The 20,205-nt window shown below is 55.4% G+C and overlaps 1 protein-coding gene across 1 annotated transcript; it reads left to right on the forward strand.

Annotated features, from left to right (window-relative positions):
- The first annotated feature begins 777 nt into the window (after positions 1-777).
- LOC120504139 (high affinity immunoglobulin gamma Fc receptor IB-like) lies at positions 778-4,634 on the forward strand. The gene is made up of 7 exons (XM_039713324.1): positions 778-865; positions 1,544-1,564; positions 1,653-1,883; positions 2,116-2,388; positions 3,102-3,404; positions 3,488-3,571; positions 4,333-4,634. The coding sequence occupies exons 1-7, from the start codon at positions 817-819 to the stop codon at positions 4,392-4,394; spliced, it is 1,023 nt and encodes a 340-aa protein (XP_039569258.1). The 5' UTR covers positions 778-816; the 3' UTR covers positions 4,395-4,634.
- Positions 4,635-20,205: the final 15,571 nt, after the last annotated feature.

The following is a 20,205-nucleotide window of genomic DNA, read 5'->3' on the forward strand; positions in this document are numbered from 1 at the left end:
CTCCATTGCCCAGCACTCCCCTCCCCTTGATCCCATCCCATGGGCTCCCCAGTCCCCTAGAACCCTCCATCCCTGGGACCTGCATCCCATGATCCCAAATTCCTGGGGCCTACATTCCCCTGGGACCCCTATCCCTGGTCCCCCCCAGCCATGGGTGATGCTGTTAAGTCAGGGACAGAAAGAAAGACTCCAGTCTCCAGGTGGATCAGAAGGTAAAAGGGTTTAATGAACATAGTGGGATTTTTTATAATGTGACTTGCTAAGGTGATATTTGATTGGTCTCAAAGTAGAAACATCTCACACTATTGCGTACTATGAATAGTTCACTCTGGAGAACTATATCTATAAGCAATGGTTACAGATAGAGAGATAATAATTGTTTTAATTCTTTACTTCTAAGATTCCCAGGCTCAGCTTGGGAGAAATTGTCTCTGTTCTTTCTTTGATTGAACTGAGGATATCCACCCATGGGGACCCACATTCCTCAGGATTCCCATTCCCTGGGTCTCCCCTTCCTCAGGAGCCCCATTCTCATGGCACCCCAATTCCCCAGGAACCCTACTCCTGGGCTGCCCTGCTCCTCTGGAAATCCCTCCTTAGCTCCCCACATCCCTGGAGCCCTCAAGTCCTGGGGTCCACTGGGTCCGACCATGTGCAACTGAGTCCCTCTACATCCCCAGCCACTCCCCTCCCTGCCCCCACCAAGTGCCACCTACACATGGGGACACAATGTGACCTCGCTTCCTTCCTCTTTGGCCAAAGAGCCTCCATCTGGGAGGGAGCGGTGGGCACAGCAGCAAACGACACCCAGTCCACATGGCTGGGGACAGCAAGATGGCCAGGAGCATGGCACTGCTCCTGTGGGGTGAGTATCCTAGGCATGGGCCTGAGGCCCTGGGGATGGGCCTTGATGAGGCAGAGATGGCTGGGGAGGGGGCACAGGGGGGCTGTCGGGTCCCCTGAGATCCCCATGCCAGCAGAGCCAGTGCATAGAGGCATGGAGGTGGACACTAATGAGACGGGGATTGTGGTGTGACTGGGGGGACAGGAACAGAAGGACAGGAGTAGGGGGACTGAAATCTGGGGACAAGGATATCATGACAGCCACATTGGGACTGGGGCAGCTGTGGTGACAGGGACAGGGTAACAGGGATGCAGGGACAGGGACAAAGGGACAAACACCTTGCAGATGGGCCATGGGGACAGGTGCCACAGGCTGGTGGAGATGACCTGTAGCAGCATGGGGTTTCTGTGATATCCTCACACTCAAGGTGTTCACAGTGTCCCCATGCCCTGCCTCAGCCTGAGGCAGTCGTAGTATCCCTGTCCCTCAGATGTCCATGCCACAGGGATGTGGCTCATGGACAGCTGTGACAGAGACATGTCCCCTGGCCTCTCCAGACCTGTTGGAGGCCATCTCTGAGGGCTTTCTCAGCAGTGTCCAATTGGGAACACATTGGGGGCAAACCCCAGACCCTGTCCCCCAGCTGCAGCTTTCCCCACAGAACCATGCCCACACAGCCTTGTCCTTTCTCCCTTCCAGCCCAGACCCTTGGCCTCGCTGGTGAGTCGTCAGAGAATGCAATGTCCCCACCCCACTGTACCCAGCCCCGCGCTGGCCCTGGCAGGCTGGTGTCCCCTGTCACCCACAGGTGCCCAGACTACCCAGCTCCTTGTGGAGCCCCCCTGGAGGCCAGCAGTGCTGTGGGACCGGGTGACACTGACCTGCCAGGGCTTGGGGACCGCTGGTGCCACCACCTGGTACAAGGACGGGCAGCGCTGGTGGCAGAAGGGACCCGACCACTTCACTGTCACTGAGAGCGGCACCTACCAGTGTGACAGACCCAGCAGTGTGCTCAGCTCCCCAATGCGCATCTTAAATGGTGAGGGGTGATTTGTGCCCTGGCACCCTCAGGGTCCCCAAGAGCTCTGGGTGGGGTCCATTTCCTCGGTCACACCCCCCTCCATGTGAGAACCTGTCCCCTGCACACAGGGACATCCCAGAGCATCCCAGTGCATTGAGACCCCCTGTTGCAATGGGGGACCTTGATGGCTCCCAAGGCCTTTACGATCCCCCAGATTCTCCAGATGTGACACATGCTTCCTGTCCCACAGAGCGTCTTGTGCTGCAGCTGGAGGCACGCATGCTGATGGAGGGGGACAGGGTGACACTGCGCTGCCGGGGCTGGCAGGATGGCACGGTCACTGGAGTACGATTTTACCACAAGGAGAAGGATCTGGGGGGGCCTATCAAAGGGACTGAGCTGTCCCTGTCCCCTCTGCAGCTTCACCACAGTGGCCGCTACCGCTGTGGGGGCTGGGTGAAGTCTGGGCCATCCCTGTGGTGGGAGAAGTCAGCAGCAGTGACAGTGACAGTGACAGTACATGGTAAATGTGGGAATAGGGTTGGGAAACCTCAACATCTTCCCAGCTTTCCTCCACCAGTGCCTGGAAGATGGATGCAAGACAGACAGAGGATGGATTCTGAGTCACGAGTTTTCACACTTTTATGAGTTTTGGTCCATTTAAATATTGGGGTTAATTGTCCAATTGCAGCTTCAGGTTATGAAGTCCCATCCTCCCAGATTGCTCTCCTCAATTTGCTGTTGTTGATACTTTTTGGGCCTGCAGGTGCAATGGTGTCCTTGGTTCTCAGGCTGGAAAAGGATTGTTTTCTCTGACTAAACTGTGAAGAGAACTTTCTAACACTTTATATGAAGTTCAGAGTTATAAACTAGTAGTAGAGAATCTAGTAAATATGAAAACTCAAGCTTAAGCCATCAGGGGGACAGGTGGCACTGGGGTACCACCTGGTGCCAAGAGGGGTGGTGGCCACCGGGACAGGTCCTCTTTCCTTCTCCTGGCACACAGGGTGCTTGGGGGCACTGCCAGGAACTGGTCCCTGCGTGGAGCTGCGCCACACTGGGGACAATGACAGCAGCCACTACCAGTGGGGGGACAGCAACAGGGACAGTGTGGTGGAGAGTGTACCCCTGATTGTCAGTGCCCTGGGTGAGCAGGACTCTCGGGCTAAGGGTGACCTCACCCATGACACCCCCATCCCACCTCACCATGTGCCAGCCCTGTCTGTGTCCCCGCAGTGCCTGTGGCCAATGCCACCATCACCCCTGGTCCCCTGTCACACCAGGTGCGCGCAGGTGACAACGTGACCCTGCGCTGCTTGGTGCAGGTGGGCTCAGACCCTGTCACCTTCACCTGGCTGCACAACGGGCAGGAGGTGGCCCGGGGTCCCATCCTGGAGCTGGGGGACATCGATGTGGGACATTCGGGCACCTACCAGTGTGTGGCCACCAATCAGCTGGGACAGGACGGGCAACGCATGTTCCAGGCACTCAGCCCAGAGCTGGCCCTCGAGGTGACCCGTCGCTCACCCTGGGTCACAGGTAGGGTCACATGGTGTCACCGGGTGTCACAGCACCCCCATGGTTCAGGGTGACCTCACTGGGTCCCTCTCTTTCCTCAACAGTGGCTGTGAATGCTGGCAGGACCCTCCTGTTCCTTGTCCTTCTCCTGGCTGTCATCGGGGGCTGTCACTGGTGGCACCACTGGGGTGAGTGACAGTCAGGGGAGATGGGGGTCCTGGAATGAGCAGAAGTCCCCAGAGTGGGTGCAGAGATCAGCAGCACCCTGGGCCCCTGAGCTGGGGGAAACTGAGCCTGCAGTGACCTCGGCTGGGCGTCCTGGGGGGTCTGAAGGGAATTTGGAAGGTCTTGGTTGGAATCCAGGGCCATCTCTGGGTGGGCATTGAGGAACATTGGGGTGGCACTAGGAGCTCCTGGAGGGTTGGGGGAGTTTCCTGAAGGCCGTGCAGGGATGTTGGAGGATCTTTTTTTGGGGAGTTTGGGGGTGCCCCTCCCTGCGAGGCTTGGGGTTCTGAGGGCTCAGAGGGTCTGGGATGATGGAGGTGTTTGGGGCCCTGCAGTGATGCAGAATTTCTGGGGGGTTCAGGGGGTCCAGTGGGAATCGGGGCTGCAGTGGGGATTTGGGGGTCCCATGGGTGGTTGTAGCTGCTGACGTCCCAGGAAGGTTCAGGGGTCCCAGTGTCCACATGGTCACCCCCTTCTCTTTCCTTGCAGCCTGCAGGAACCCCAGGACCAGTGACTGGGGATCAACTGCCAGGACTCCCCTTTTCCCTTCTCCAGACACCACCCTGACTCCCCTTATCCCCACAGGACCCCCCTGAAGGGGGCAGTGCTGGACCCCATGTCATGGGAATTGAATGGGTAGGGGGTGTGTAGGAGGGGTGATAGGGGGATATCAGCCATGGGTGTCACCCCCCACCCAGTTCTCCACAACTGTTGTCTCTCACAGGATCTCCCTTCACCACATCCCGCCAGGTGACCAACATGGTGCTGTCAGGACCCCAAGAGTGACAACAGGACCCCAGTGACATCTATGAGAATGTGTTGTGACACTGGGGACACTGGGGGCACTGGGGGTCCCTGCCTGAGGACACCCCCTGTGTGTCCCCCCTGCCCCAGCTTCTGTGAGTGCCCACTGTGCCTGGGGGTTGGCCACGAGTGGGAGTCCCATATGGCCTGCCCAGAGCTCCCAGTGCTCCCAGTACCCCCAGGGGCTCCCCATTCCTTCCCCCCAGTGCCAGGGGGCACAGGACCTATGCCCCTCTTATTGGACCCAAAATGCAGCTCTTTGATTAAACTGTGAGAAATGGTTTTTGTTTGTTCAGCTCTGCCTGGTCAGCTCGGAAAGGAGGAGGGTCATGGTCAGGTTATTGAGCAGATGGTTCTGGGATTTGCAGAATTTTTGGGACTCCCTCAGTCCCTTGGGACAAAATGATCAGTTGCTGCATTTCTGAACTGGTTCCCTTTCAGCTGCCCCACAGCAGGGAAGGAGCTGCCCCTCCCTGTTTGTCCCCTCTTGGTGACATCCAGCCGCCGGCTCAGGGATCTTCCGTGGTGCCGCCCCATGACCTTGGGCATCGATTCAGTAGCTGCTGAGCCCCTCAGGCCAGGCTGGAGCTGAGCAGCAGCAGGAGCACCCTGAGAGCAATGAGAGCCCCAGGCTGAAGCTGGGGAGGCCAGGGCTCTCCCCAGATGTCACCATAATGCCTGTCTCAGCTCCAGCCCTGCACGCTGCTCCCGGTGCCCCAAGCCCCACACCCACTGCTCCCTGAGCAGAGTTGAAGCTGGGGAGGCCAGGGGTCTCCCCAGATGTCACCATAATGTCTCAGCTCCAGCCCTGCACGCTGCTCCCGGTGCCCCAAGCCCCACACCCACTGCTCCCTGAGCAGTGTTTGAGCCCCAGAGCTGCTGTGGAGCCTTGGCCGGGCCCAGCCCTGGGGTGGGCAGGGGTGCTGGAAGGTGCCAGGAGGGCAGAGGGGACCAGGGACGCTGGGGAGGAGGCCCTGGCACTGTGGGAACCAAGTCCTGGCCTCGGGTCACTGTCGCGGGTCATGGATGCCATCACACTGTGAGGGCCAGTGCCAGCACTGATAGAGATGGCACCCTGTGGTTTGCACGCATGGAGCCAATTTATTGATTTGGAAAGCTCTGTTTATATACCTTTTCAGCTACAGCTATAATTAGCAGCAATAACAATGTTTACGTTTCTTAGTAACATCTCTTAATCATGGCTTTGCACAGACTCACACAGGCAGGTACAGTCTTGCATATTTCTCTCAAACAAAGCGTACCAAAAACACCATTATCTTTTGCTTCCTCCTTCAACATTCTGCTTTCTGTTGCCAAGGGCTTGTGGCCTACTAGGGCTAAAATCCATGTCAGTTACATGCTGAGCAGTACTTTCAGTCCTTCTTTCTGACCATATTCCCATATCTCCCTCTTTCTTTTCCACCAGTAAAATCTTTTTTGTGGATTTATCAATTAGTCTTCGAACACATGGTAAAACACATGGCAAACAAATCACCATAAGCAACAATACTGCTAAAATATAAATTCCTATTTTAACTAAATTTTTAAGCCAGCCCATAAGCCCCCATCGCTCAAATATTTGTTCAAGACAATCCCCATCGCTAATTTGCAATTTAATTACACTGTGTTGAAGGGCTTGTATGCTAGTGTGGATAGACTGAGAATGGTTAGACAGATTCATGCAGCATAAGCCTTCAAAGCTTCACAGCCATATCCTGGCAGTCTTACTTCTGTTCTTGTCTTGCTCACGAGGGCTGTGTGGAAATTAGGGAATTTTTCTTTTTTCTGGGCCTTATTCTCCTGGAGGAGATCGATGTTTGTCCAGACGAACAGGTAACTGCTTTGGACCTGTTGGTGATAAAACACGTGCCTACCTTCCCCTAGGTTAGTAAATGAGTTAGGCCTTATCACTGTACTGTTGCTATGATATTTTAGTGAAAAAGCCTCTGCTAGGATTTTTCCTGTCCTGAGGAGCTGAGGGCCTCAGGCGAACCATTCCTGTATAAGATTTCCAAGTTCACTCTGAAAGGGGTTCCAGGTAATATAGGTCCAAATTTGGTAAGTCAAAATGACCAGAGTAAAGTTTTGTTGCAGAAAACCCCTGGGCACGGTGGGCGCCCATGGGAGCTGGGGAATGGGGATACACATGGGGGTGCCCTCGGGCAGGGACCCCAGTGCCCCCCGAGCCCCCAGTGTCACAGGAAATTCTCGTAGATGTCACAAGGGTCCTGCTGTCATCCATGGGGTCCTGACAGCTCCACGTTGCTTACTTGGGGAGATGTGGTACAGGAGAGCCCTGTGAGAGACACCGGGTTTATTTATCACTGCCAACCCCCCATACTCACCCCCTGCCCACTTGGTGCCTACAATATGGGGGTCCAATAACACCGTCTAACCCAGGACCATCCTGTGGGGAAAAGGGGGGTCTAGGTGGTGTCTGGGGAGGAGGAACGGGGCTTCCTGACCCAAGCCCCCCACTCACCTGTCCTGAGGCTTCCTGGAGGCTGCAAGGAAAGAGGAGGGGGTGACCATGGGGACACCAGGACCCCTGAACCTTCCTGGGACCTCAGCAGCCCCAACCACCCATGGGACATGCAAATCCCCACTGCAGCTCAGATTCCCACCAGACCCCTGATTCCATAGGACTCTCCAAGCATCCCTGAACCCCAAGAAGTTCTGCACCACCGCAGTGCCCCCAAGCCCCCAGTGTACTAAAACCTCTGAGCCCTCAGAACCCCAAGCCTGGTAGTGAGGGGCACCCCCAAACTCCCCCAACACCCCAAGAAGATCCCCCAACATGCTTGCACGACCTTCCAAGAACTCCCCAAACCCTGCAGGAGCTCCCAGTGCCACCCCAATGTTTCTCAATGCCCACCCAGGGTTGACCCTGGAGCTCAACCAAGACCCTCCCAATTACCATCACATACCCCAGGACCACCAGCTGAGGTCACTACGGGCTCAGTTTCCCCCAGCTCAGGAGCCCTGGGTGCTGCTGATCTGTGCCCCTACACTGGGAGCTTCTCCTCAATCCAGGACCCCAATACGTCGCCATTGCCACCCAGCCCAGTGGTGCCACCAGTGAAAGCCCTCCATGAGAGCCAGGAACAGGATAAGGAACAGGAGGGTTCTGCCAACATTCACAGCCACTGTGGGGACAGAGGGACACACTGGGGTCACCCTGAAACCCAGGGGTCCTGAACACTTTGACAACCCCACCTGTGATGCAGGGTGAGTGATGGGTCACCTCGAAGGCCAACTCTGGGCTGAGTGCCCAGAACATGCATTGCCCATCCTGTCCAAGCTGGTTGGTGGCCATGCACTGGGAGGTGCCCGAAAGTCCCACATCGATGTCCCCCAGCTCCAAGAGGGGACCCTGGACCTTGTGCCATTCGCACAGCCAGGTAACATTGACGGGGTCTGAGCCCACCTGCACCGAGCAGCGCAGGGTCACGGGGTCACCTGCATGCACCTGGTGTGCCAGGGGACCAGGGGTGATGGTGGCATTGGCCACAGGCACTGCGGGGACACAGACAGGACTGGCACTTAGTGAGGTTGGATGGGGGTGCCGTGGGTGGGGTCACCCCCAGCCCCAGGGTCCCGCTCTCCCAGGACGGTGACATTCAGGTGGACACTGAGCCATGCTGTCCCCATCACTGACCCAGCACCGGTAATGGCTGCTGTCCTTGTCCCCCAAGTGGCACAGCTCCATGCAGGGGCCAGTGCTCAGTGGTGCCCCCAAACCCTCCCTGTGCCAGGAGAATGACAGGAGACCTGACCCCATGGCCACCACACAGCTCAGCACCAGGTGTTCCCCACGTGGCACCCATCTGCAGGGGGGCTGTGCTGACAGAGACAGCCCCAAGGGCAGGACCCCTGCATGGGGAGGGGGGACACCAGTGAGGGACCTGGGGGTGGTTGGTTAGGGGCAGTGACACCCCAGTGAGAGGGGGGCAGGGCTTGGAAAGGAACCCCACAGGGGGATGGGGCGTTCAGGGAAGGAATACCTGGAGAGGGAGGGGTGTGACACCAGGAAGGGTATCCAGGGATGCAGGGAGGGCATTGTGTGACCTGGGAAACGTGCAGTTACTTCAGAGAGGAGTGGGGGGACCCAGTGAGGAATGGGGAGACATGAGCCAAGAATGGGGGATCTGGGGAGGGGTCTGGAGCAGAGATGGGGGGACACAAAAAAGGTGTCAGGGAAGGATGGGAGGTACCCATGTAGGGAGTGGGGACCGGGCGAGGGACCTGAGAAAGGGCGGGGGGAGCAAAGGACGGATCCGGGAAAGGTTGGGAGCCCCAGGGCAGATGTCAGAGAGAGCTGAGTATCCCTAGGCAGTAATGAGAGACCCAAGGATGCTGTGGGGGCTCCCCATGCCAATCCCTGCACTCAGTGCACACTGTGACACGGAGCTGGGCGCTGCTCTTATGCATGGTCCCCCCATGGGAGCACACCTCACAGCTGTAATTCCCTGAGTGGGAGACCCCCACGGCAGGCAGCAGCAGCTGCGGAGACCCCTGTGGGCCCCCCACCACCTGCCTGTCCTGGTAGAACACGTGCAGGAGGGGATCTCGGGGCCACAGGGGGCTGGGGGTGCTGAGGCATCTAAGATTCTGGGAAGACCCTTGGGTGGGCTCAGGGGGACCCTCCAGCACCAGCACGGGAAGAGCTCTGGAAAGGAGACAAAAGGGGGATTTGTGATGCAGATTCCCTAAGGAGGCGCTGTGAGGGTATAGGGGTGGTGGCTGTGGGGTGCTCACCGTGCACTGTCACTGTCACCAGTGCTGAATTCCATGATCCCCCTGATCACGAGGATTTCACCTGGCCCCTGCAGCTGTAGCAGCCACTGTGGTTCTGCTGCAGAGGGGACAGGGACAGCTCAGTGGCATAGCAGAGCACCCCAGGTTGCTTCCCCTCACGGTAGAAGAACACCGAGGTGACCAGGCTGTCCAGCCAGCAGCACGGTGTCACCATGTCCCCCTCCAGCAGTGCCTGTACTGGCGCTTGCAACACCAGCCAGTCTGGGGGGCAGAGGGGTCCTGTCACACCCGATGGCACCAGGACATCCCCACTGGGTCGTGCCCAGCATACCAGGTATCCCTGATTCCAACATGGGGTTCCCCCACACTGGGATGCTCTGTGATGTCCCCAGAGCAGGGGATGGGCTCTGGTCACACCAGGAGGAGACCCATAGAGTGGAGCCCACCCAGAGCCCTCAAGGTCCCCGTGGGTGACAAGTTGGGAACACCCAAACCCCCCCTTACCATCCAAGACAGTCACAGGGGGGCTGAGCCCCGTGCCAGGTCTGTCACATGTATAGGTAACACTCTAGGTGACAGTGAAGTGGTTGGGTCCCTCCTGCTCCCAGCGTGCCCATCCTTGTACCAGGTGGTGGCACCAACTGTCCCCGAGCCCTGGCAGGTCAGTGTCACCTGGTCCCACAGCACCGGTGGCCTCCAGGGGGGCTCCACAAGGAGCTGGGTAGTCTGGCCACCTGCAGGTGACACTGGCCACCAGCCTGCCAGGGCCAGTGTGGTGCTGTGGACAGCAGGGTGGGGTCATAGCATCCCCTGAGGACTCACCAGTGAGGTCAAGGGTCTGGGCTGGAAGGGAGAAGGGACATGGCTGGGTGGGGATGGCACTGTGGGAACAGAGGAACCTGGAATAGAGTGTGTGGTGGCTGTGCCCAAACTGTCACTGTGGGGACAGCAGTTCTTGTGAGAAACTGTCTGGGTGGTCTGCAAAGGATCTAGAGATGCCAGAGGACATGTCTGTGTAACAGCCACCCATGCACCATTTCCATGTGGTACAGACACTTTGGGAACAGGGACACTGAGGCCAGCCTGACCTGAGGCAGAACATGGGGACACTGTGAACAACCCAGGCACGAGGACACCACAGACACAGCCCATGCTGGCCCAGGTCACCCCCACCAGATCATGATCCCATCCCCATGGCCACATCCTCATGGTTCCTTGTCCCTTCCTGTCCCTGCATCCCAGCTCCCTCGTCCCTGCCCTTATCCCCAGAGCTACCTGAGCCCAAAGGTGCCAGTCCCCACATTCCTGTCCCCACATCCCCATTCCCAAATTCCTGCTCCCTGTGCTTGTCCCCAAAGCCACCCTACATCCCTAGTCCCACCAAGGTCCACTGTGGGGAACATGGACTGGCACTGCTGGCCTTGGGGAATTCAGGGGGCAGCCTGTCTCACTGCAGCCCCCTGTGCCCTCTCCCCTCCCTATCCCTGGGCTGCCAGGCTGTGCCCAGGGCACTCACCCCACAGGAGCAGCACCGCTTTCCTGGCCATCCTGGTCTCCCCAGCCATGTGGACTGGTTCTCACTGGCTGCTGTGGCCACCGCTCCCCTGGCTGGCGGCTCTTTGGGTGAAGGGGAAGGAAGCAAGGTCACATCCATCCCCATATGTTGGTGGTCCTTGGTAGAGGCAGGGTGGCCACAAGCTGGGTTCAGGTTGGGGACATGATGGGATAATCTGGGGACATGGTGGAGGATGGTGTTTCTAGGAGTGGGGAGCTCAGGAGATGTGGGGAACCAAGGATGGGTGTCCAGGAGAATGGGGATCCAGGCGAATTGGGATCTCCATGCCGGGTGGAATTCAGGGATGGGGGTGCTGTGGAACATAGTCCTCAGGGATTTTGGGTCATGATATGTGGGTCCCATGGTTTGGGGAGGCAGGGGGAAAAAGGGGACCCTTGGAAATAGCGGTTCTGGGGGAAGAAACAGCCCACGGGTTGGAATCAAGGCAATGGTAGTCCTGGGCAATAGCAGTCCTGGGATGGGGGTCCCCAGGGAGGAGAGACCAAAGGCCATGGGGGTCCCATGGTTGGGTTCCCAGGGGAGGGGAATGGGGTGCCAGGATGGGCAGTGCTCCTGCCAGGGGTCACAGCTCCTTCCTTGGGTGCCTCAGATTTTGGTGTGACCCAGAGTCCAGCACAGCCCCCACAGTGCTTATGGCCAGGGAGGCACCCCAGGGCTGTCCTGTCAGGCTCTGGGTCTCTTCCCCATACACCCCTGGACTTTTTTCCATCCCTCGCAATTTTTAGGTTCAGCCATTCCAGGGAACACCTGACCAGGTAACAGCTGGGGTGGATCCCAGAAAGGGAAAACAGAGGGGGCAGGAGGGGTGCAAGCAGTGGTTGGGGGGCTGGGGGGGATGGGTCTCTCTGCCTTTGACCCCCCAACACTTTTACTTTCTCTTTCCTGCAGCAGAAAGGTCATTGGTCTAATTTATAGAATACGTCTAATCGTTGCTCTCCTAACAAGTCACTGACAAGAAAAACACAAACAAATCCCAATGAAATGAGATGTTTTGGTTCCCTTTAGCACCCCCTTGGTGCATCCCACAGCAGGGTTTGCTTGTGGATAACCGAGAGTGTGGAATCTCCCTGAGTGTCCAGCAGCTCCATGGGATTGTTCCCTACCTGCTTGGCAGCAACCCAGCCCCTTTTCTTGGGCCATATTTAGGAACTCTCTCCATTTTTCCAATTCCCACTCTGAAACTTGATTGACTTCCCATGGAGGAAGGGGAGAAGCTCTGTCCATCCTTTGGACAGTGCACAGGAATCTGTCGAAATGCCTCTGTGTGCCTCATGGTCTGATTCCCTGGGTAAATCCACTCCAGCCTGACCTGAATTCCCCTACCTGGCATTCCCTGATGCTGCTGTGACACCCCTGTTCCCCAGACCCATGCATGCAGCCCCTGCTCAATATTTCCACACTTTTCCCTCTCTTCTGCTGTGCACATCCAGAACCAACACATTCTTTCCATGAGGTTCCAAAGGGCTGCAGGTTTTGTTCAAGAAGGAGGGTCCAGGTCAGGTTATTGAGCAGATTTTGAACAGATTGTTGTTGTCTTTGCAGTAGTTTTGTGGTTTTCTCAGTCCCTTGGGCAAAAGGACAAATGATCAATTGCTGCATTTCCGGGCTGGTTCCCTCACAGCTGCCCTTGCAGTGGGAGGTTTCCAGCCAGCCCTGCTCTGAAAACCATCAAAGGCCCTCGCAGAGCCACTGCTTGGGCTCCCTTTGGGTTTTGTGCTTCTTGCAGGGCTGAGCAAACCACAGGCAGGCCTTTTTCCCCCACAGAATTCTCAGCTCCACAGCAGCTCTAAAGCTGCCGGAATCAAAGCAAATGGGGTGGGGGGAATCCCAGGTCGTGGCTGCCACCTGGGGCTGGCCAGAGCAGGGTTGGCCAATGGCCATCCCTGTGCAGTGGGGCTGGGCCATGGCTGGGCCCTACCCTTGGATTGACAGGGGTCCTCAGCATGTGCCACCCCTGGGACAGGCACCCAACCAGGAATATGCAGGGACATTTCTGGAACTGCCACTCCCTGGGACATGACCCCCATTCCAGGATTTGTCATCCCCTGGACTGATTTCCCCCAGGTCACCCCCATAACAGGGACCTCCCAGGACAGAACCCCCCTGGATGTGCCCCCCCAGGATATAGACCACTCCTATTTCCCATCTGACTCTCAGCACAAACGGCCTTTTTCTTCTTCTTCAGGAAAAGGAAAGTGAAACTGTTGAGGGGGCACAGCCCAACACCTCCATCCCCCAGAGCCTCCCCTTCCTTCCCTGCACCCCCCGCTCCCCATTTCCCCCTCTTCTGGGTCCCCCCAACCCATTCCCTGCCCAGGTGCTCCCCAGGATAATTGAGCAAGAGTGAGGAGACATGGCACAAAAGCGAGGAAAATAAGGAAAAAAGAGAAATAACGAGAGGAACAAAACAAGGACAGGGGAGGGCACAGAAGCACAGGAGAGTGAGGAGACATGGCACAAAAGTGAGGAAAATAAGGAAAAAAGAGAAATAACGAGAGGAACAAAACAAGGACAGGGGAGGGCACAGAAGCACAGCTACCCAGGACACCCACATGATGGCTGCACAGGAAACGAGCACCGCATGGGGGCTGTGCCTGGCACTGGGTCACCCCAAAATCTGAGGCACCCAGGGAAGGAGCTGAAACCCCTGTGCCTATCCAGCAATTGGCCATCCCTGGCACCCCCATTCCCCTGGGAACCCATCCATGGGACCCCCATCCCAGCACTGACATTCCCCAGGATCTCCATGGCCCAGGAGCCCATTACCAAGGAACCCTCTCCCATTCATTCCAACGCCTGCAATCCCCACTTCCCCCAGAACCTTGATTCTCTTAGGAAATCCATTCCCATGGGAACCCCCATTCCCCTAGCATCCCCATACCATGACCCCAAATTCCCTGGAGCCCATGTTCCCTTGGGACTCCCATCCTTGAGTCCCCGGAACCCTGGAGAACCCCATTCCCATGGCACCCCTTCCCCAGCAACTCCCTCTTCTCAGGATCCCCCATTCTCCTGGACACACATCCCCGGATCCCCAAATCACCTGAACCCCTCACTCACTCATGGGGAATCCCATGACACATTTTGTCCCACCCACCCTCGTCCCCAGACTGTGCCCATCTTGTGGCCCTCCCTGCCCCCACCAAAGGCCACCTACACGAGGGGACGGATGTGACCTTGCTTCCTTCCACTTCATCCAAAGAGCTGCCAGCCAGGGAAGCGGTGGCCACAGCAGCCAGTGAGAACCAGTCCACATGTCTGGGAAGACCATGATGGCTGGGAAAGTGGTGCTGCTCCTGTGGGGTGAGTGCCCTGGGCACAACCTGGCAGCCTGGGTGGGGAGGGAGAGAGCTCAGGGGGCTGCGGGGTCCCCTGAGTTCCCCAAGGCCAGCAGTGCCAGTCCATGTTCCCCACAGTGGACCTTGGTGGGACTAGGGATGTAGGGTGGCTTTGGGGACAAGCACAGGGAGCAGGAATTTGGGAATGGGGATGTGGGGACAGGAATGTGGGGACTGGCACCTTTGGGCTCGGGTAGCTCTGGGGATAGGGACAAGGCAGCTGGGATGCAGGGACAGGAAGGGGACAAGAACCATGAGGATGTGGCCATGGGGATGGGATCATGATCTGGTGGGGGTGACCTGGGCCAGCATGGGCTGTGTCTGTGGTGTCCTCGTGCCTGGGTTGTTCACAGTGTCCCCATGTTCTGCCTCAGGTCAGGCTGGCCTCAGTGTCCCTGTTCCCAAAGTGTCTGTGCCACACAGATGTGGTCCATGGATGGCTTTGACTCAGACATGTCCCCCTCCCTTGCCAAATCTTTTGGGGATCACCCAGACAAATTTTCTCACAAGAACTGCTGTCCCCACAGTGACAGTTCGGGGACAGCCCACACACCCTGTACCCCACATGGTGCTTTCCCCATGGTTCCACCCCCGCCCAGCCATGTCCTTTCTCCCTTCCAGCCCAGAATCTCGGCCTCACTCGTGAGTCCTCAGGGAATGCCATGTCCCAACCCCACTTTCCCCAGCCCCACGCTGGTCCTGGCAGGCTGGTGTCTCAGGGACTGCCGGTGCCACCACCTGGTACAAGGACGGGCTGCAATGGGGGCAGGAGGAACGCAATCACCTCAGTGTCACTGGGAGTGGCACATACACCTGTGACAGACCCAACACTGGGCTCAGCTTGCCCATGAGAGTCTCAGATGGTGGGTGGGGATCTGAAATGATTGGGATGGCCACTGATAGATCTGTGTGGGCTCCACTCCATGGGTGGCCTCACACCCCTTGTGTGGTGAGAACTTGTCCCCTGAACACAGGGACATGCCAGTGCATCACAGTGCACCCCAATGTACCCAGATGTCTCCGGTGCCATGGGGATCCACCTTGGATCTGCCTTGAGCCCCTCAGTGAGATGGGACTCTCCTGTCCCACAGACCAGCTGGTGTTTCAGGTGCCAGCATGGGTGCTGTTGGAGGGGGACACAGTGACACTGCGCTGCAGGAGCTGGTGGAACAGCATGGTCAGCAGGGTGTGATTTTACCGGGATGAGAATAATCTGACGGGTCCGTCAATGCGACTAAGCTGTCCTTGTCCCCTCTGCAGCTGCACCACAGTGGCTGCTAGAGCTGTGAGATCTTGGTGGGGTCCATTCTTTCATGGTCAGCAGCAGTGACAGTGACAGTGCATGGTGAGCACCCTCACATCTGGAACTTAAATATCCTGACACCCCCAAAGCCACTTCCCAGCAGACTCAAGAGTCACAGTCCTCACCTCCCCTCACCTTCTCTGAGCTCTTCACAGTGCCAGTGCTGGAGGGTCTCCATGAGCCCACCGTGGGGTCCCCCCTGACTCTTGTGGGAATTCATAATCCAGAGAGTTTTGGGAAAGCTGCAAAAGGCAGGCCTCAGGGACAGCAGAACTGTGATTAGCCATAAAATAAGTCAGCAGAAAAATTATGTAAAAAGTAGAAAAGTAAGGTCAAATAGAACAATGGTCTTGTATTAACGCTTGTCTAGAATAACTCCCTAAGCTGCTGTCCTGGATTAGGGCAAATCTGGGAGAAAACCTCCAAAAGGGCCCCCCCCAGAAGGCAAACCCACACAGCTCCTTCCCCCCACCGGTTCGGGAAGGATTCCTTGGAGAGAAGTGGAAAGAACCTGTTTATTTAACAAGCAAAACACCCCCAGCACACAAAATGAACAATACCAGATGACAATACTTTCACTGATCTGAAAAGGATGACAAATTCAGAAAGTCTTTCCTGGGAGTGGTCGCTCTGTTTTTGCTCCCTCCGGTGCTGGGGATAGCTGCTGCAGCCACCAGATGTAAATTCTTGGTGTTTCCCAGATCCCAGTCTGGAGCAGGTTTGAATGGTTACAAAAAGGGAAGGGAAAAACAATCCAGGGAAAAAATCTGGACGCTTAGCTAAACTAACTAACAGAAGCAAAAAAGAGCAAAAGCAGAGTGGGAGCAAAGTAGGAGCGAAGCAGGAGCAAGAGCAAAGCAAGCAGCAAAAAGCAAAGCAAAAAACAAAAGCCGCCCAATGTACTGCCCCGTCTCTCTGTCCCACCAGCCGTGGGGGAGCAGGCTGATAACAAACCAAAACAAACCTTGCCCTTCAGAGCCAGTCTTGAAGGCACAGTACATAATATCCAGCACTAACAGAACACACGATTGGGGATGCAAGCATCATAACCTTACCCTAGGACATTCCACCCCTTATCCCCATATCGTCAACATACTACCACACATTTTATTAACATAAAACTTCCATCTGTTCCGCCCAAAAATTACAAGCTATCCTAATCATGCATTGCATCCCCACCCTCACTGAATCCCGGCCCCATACCACAGAGCTGCAGGATTCCCCACTTTCCTTTTAATCACTCAAAACTCCATCTTTCACTTTCTCAGACCTTCAACACTTACACATTTCCTTCTCCATCTTTCACTTGCTCAGACCTTCACACTTACACATTTTCTTCTGTCTCATGTCTGTATGATTTAATGTACAGACAATGGCAGTAACATTCAACAGTGATATTTGCATATCATCCTCACCCCATAATCAGATCTCCCTGAGGTACACGTCGTGTTGTTCCATCTCTTTGCATTATCTACCATGTGCAACCTGGTCCCTGAGCAAAGACAATCCCACTAATGGGTTTGTCTGTACTTGAGGCAGAATTGATCCACATGGTCTTCCCTAACAAACCTCTGACATGTACCACTGGGACTTTATCTCCATCTGTTATATTCAGGGACTCAGACTGGGCAGGACCTGCTCAGTTAGTTGAACCTCGGGTGTTAACTAACCAGGTGGCCTTTGATAAATGCTGTTCCCAATTTTTGAAAGATCCCCCACCGAATGTTTTCAGCTGGGTTTTTAGTAGTCCATTGTACCTCTCCACTTTGCCTGCAGCTGGTGCATGGTAGGGGATATGGTACACCCACTCAATGCCATGTTCCCTAGCCCAGGTGCTGATAAGGCTGTTTTTGAAATGAGTCCCATTGTCTGACTCAATCCTCTCAGGGGTACCATGCCTCCAAAGGATCTGCTTTTCAAGGCCCAGGATGGTGTTACGGGCTGTAGCATGAGGCACAGGGTAGGTTTCCAACCATCCCGTAGTGGCTTCTACCATTGTGAGCATGTAGCGCTTGCCTTGGCGTGTCTGGGGCAGTGTGATGTAGTCAATCTGCCAGGCCTCCCAATACTTGTATTTGGACCACCGCCCACCATACCATAGGGGCTTCACCCTCTTGGCCTGTTTAATGGCAGCACATGTCTCACAGTCGTGGATAACCTGAGAAATACTGTCCATGGTTAAATCCACCCCTTGGTCCTGTGCCCACTTATAGGTGGCATCTCTACCCTGATGACCTGAGGCATCATGGGCCCATCGAGCTAGGAATAACTCTCCCTTGTGCTCCCAATCTCGGTCTATCTTGGATACCCCTATCTCTGCAGCCTGGTCTACCTGCTGATTGTTTTTGTGCTCCTCATTAGCTCTTGGGGACATGGGCATCTACATGGCGGACCTTCACAGGTAGCCTTCCTACCCTGGTGGCAATGTCTGTCCACTCTTCAGCAGCCCAAATTTGTTTTCCTCTATGCTGCCAGTCAGCCTCCTTCCATCTCTCCAGCCATCCCCACAGAGCATTGGCTACCATCCATGAATCAGTGTAGAGATAGAGCTTTGGCCACTTCTCTCTTTCAGCAATGTCCAGGGCCAGCTGAACAGCTTTGAGTTCTGCAAGTTGGCTTGATCCACCTTTTCCTTCAGTGGTCTCTGCCACCTGTTGTGTGGGGCTCCATATGGCTGCTTTCCACTTCCGGTTCATCCCTATGATGCGACAGGAACCATCAGTGAAAAGATCATAGCGTGTTTCCTCTGGTGGCAGTTGGTTATATGGAGGGGCTTCTTCAGCCTGTGTCACCGGTTCTTGTTCTTCATCTGTGACACCAAAATTTTCACCTTCAGGCCACTTTGTAATTGCCTCTAAAATCCCAGGGCAATTCAGTTTACCTATATGGGCACGTTGTGTGATAAGAGCAATCCACTTGCTCCATGTAGCATTGGTGGCATGGTGGGTGGAAGGAACCTTGCCTTTAAACATCCACCCCAGCACGGGTAGTCGGAGTGCCAGGAGGAGTTGTGCTTCTGTACCAATCACTTCTGAGGCAGCTTGGACTCCTTCATAGGCAGCCAAGATTTCTTTCTCTATTGGAGTGTAGTTAGATTCAGACCCCCTGTAGCTTTGACTCCAAAATCCCAGTGGTCGACCCTGAGTCTCCCCAGGCACCTTGTGCCAAAGGCTCCGGGACAAACCATGGTTCCCAGCTGCAGAGTAGAGCATGTTCTTTACCTCTGGTCCTGTCCTGACTGGGCCAAGGGCTACCGCATGAGTGATCTCCTGCTTAATCTGGGCAAAGGCTCATTGCTCCTCAGGGCCCCAGTGGAAAGTGTTCTTCTTACAGGTGACCAGGTAGAGAGGGCTCATGATCTGACTGTACTCAGGAATGTGCATTCTCCAAAAACATTACATGAGTTGGATTGATCTACCTTCTCCTTCAGTGGCCTCTGCCACCTGTCGTGTGGGGCTCCATATGGCTGCTTTCCACTTCCGGTTCATCCCTATGATGCGACAGGAACCATCAGTGAAAAGATCATAGCGTGTTTCCTCTGGTGGCAGTTGGTTATATGGAGGGGCTTCTTCAGCCTGTGTCACCGGTTCTTGTTCTTCATCTGTGACACCAAAATTTTCACCTTCAGGCCACTTTGTAATTGCCTCTAAAATCCCAGGGCAATTCAGTTTACCTATATGGGCACGTTGTGTGATAAGAGCAATCCACTTGCTCCATGTAGCATTGGTGGCATGGTGGGTGGAAGGAACCTTGCCTTTAAACATCCACCCCAGCACGGGTAGTCGGAGTGCCAGGAGGAGTTGTGCTTCTGTACCAATCACTTCTGAGGCAGCTTGGACTCCTTCATAGGCAGCCAAGATTTCTTTCTCTATTGGAGTGTAGTTAGATTCAGACCCCCTGTAGCTTTGACTCCAAAATCCCAGTGGTCGACCCTGAGTCTCCCCAGGCACCTTGTGCCAAAGGCTCCGGGACAAACCATGGTTCCCAGCTGCAGAGTAGAGCATGTTCTTTTGTATAAAAGAAGTTTACTAGATTAAATAGCAGAAAGATGGTCTCTTTAACATTCAGGGGAAACTGAACATTCTCTAATAGTCATGTAACAGAGTCAGAGGAGAAGAAGGAAAGCAAAGGCTGATTCTCCCTTCAGAAGCCATACTGTAGATGAATTCTCAGACAGCTCAGGCAAGGTATTCAACTGCTGGATGCCCTCTGTCACTACAGCTGCTATCCCAAATGCCCACCTCAGTCCTTTTGGGTCTTTGAAATACCCACTTCATAGATAATCTATGCCCAAAATACATGGGGCCTCTGGGCCAGTCACAATAGGATGTTTCTTCCATTCATTCCCAGTCAAGCTCACATCAGCTTCCACCAAAGTGAAATCTTGTGATCCCCCTGTCACACCAGCGATAGAAACGGATTCTGTCCCCACATGTCTTGATGGAATTATGGTACACTACGCACCAGTGTTGACCAAAGCTTTATACTCTTGTGGTTCCGATGTGCCAGGCCAACGAATCCACACCGTCCAGAAAACACGCTTTTCCCTAGCCTCTACCTGGCTAGAGGCAGGGCCCCTCTAAGCCTGGTTATCCTTCTTTCCTTGGGCATATGTCTTAGAGGTTCCTTCAAGGGGATCAGACATGTCATCATCATCATCATACCTGGCAGTTCGGCTATGGGCAACTGGAGCTGCTTTCCTTGTGGTGGAACTTCCTCTCTGAGCCCTGTCTTCCTTCAATTCACGTACCTGTCGGGTCAGAGCAGCAGTGGATTTCCCATCCCATCTCCTCATGTTTTCTCTGCAATCACACAGGA

This window comes from Passer montanus, unplaced genomic scaffold (genome assembly GCF_014805655.1).
Source record: "Passer montanus isolate IOZ18808 unplaced genomic scaffold, ASM1480565v1 scaffold282, whole genome shotgun sequence".
NCBI classification, from domain to species: Eukaryota; Metazoa; Chordata; class Aves; order Passeriformes; family Passeridae; genus Passer; species Passer montanus.

Coding starts and splice junctions, on each gene's coding strand:
- LOC120504139 (XM_039713324.1), top strand. CDS start 817: ATGGCTGGGGACAGCAAGATGGCCAGGAGCATGGCACTGCTCCTGTGG. Junction 1,884..2,115: donor CCCAATGCGCATCTTAAATG/GTGAGGGGTGAT, acceptor CCTGTCCCACAG/AGCGTCTTGTGCTGCAGCTG. Junction 3,405..3,487: donor TCGCTCACCCTGGGTCACAG/GTAGGGTCACAT, acceptor TTTCCTCAACAG/TGGCTGTGAATGCTGGCAGG.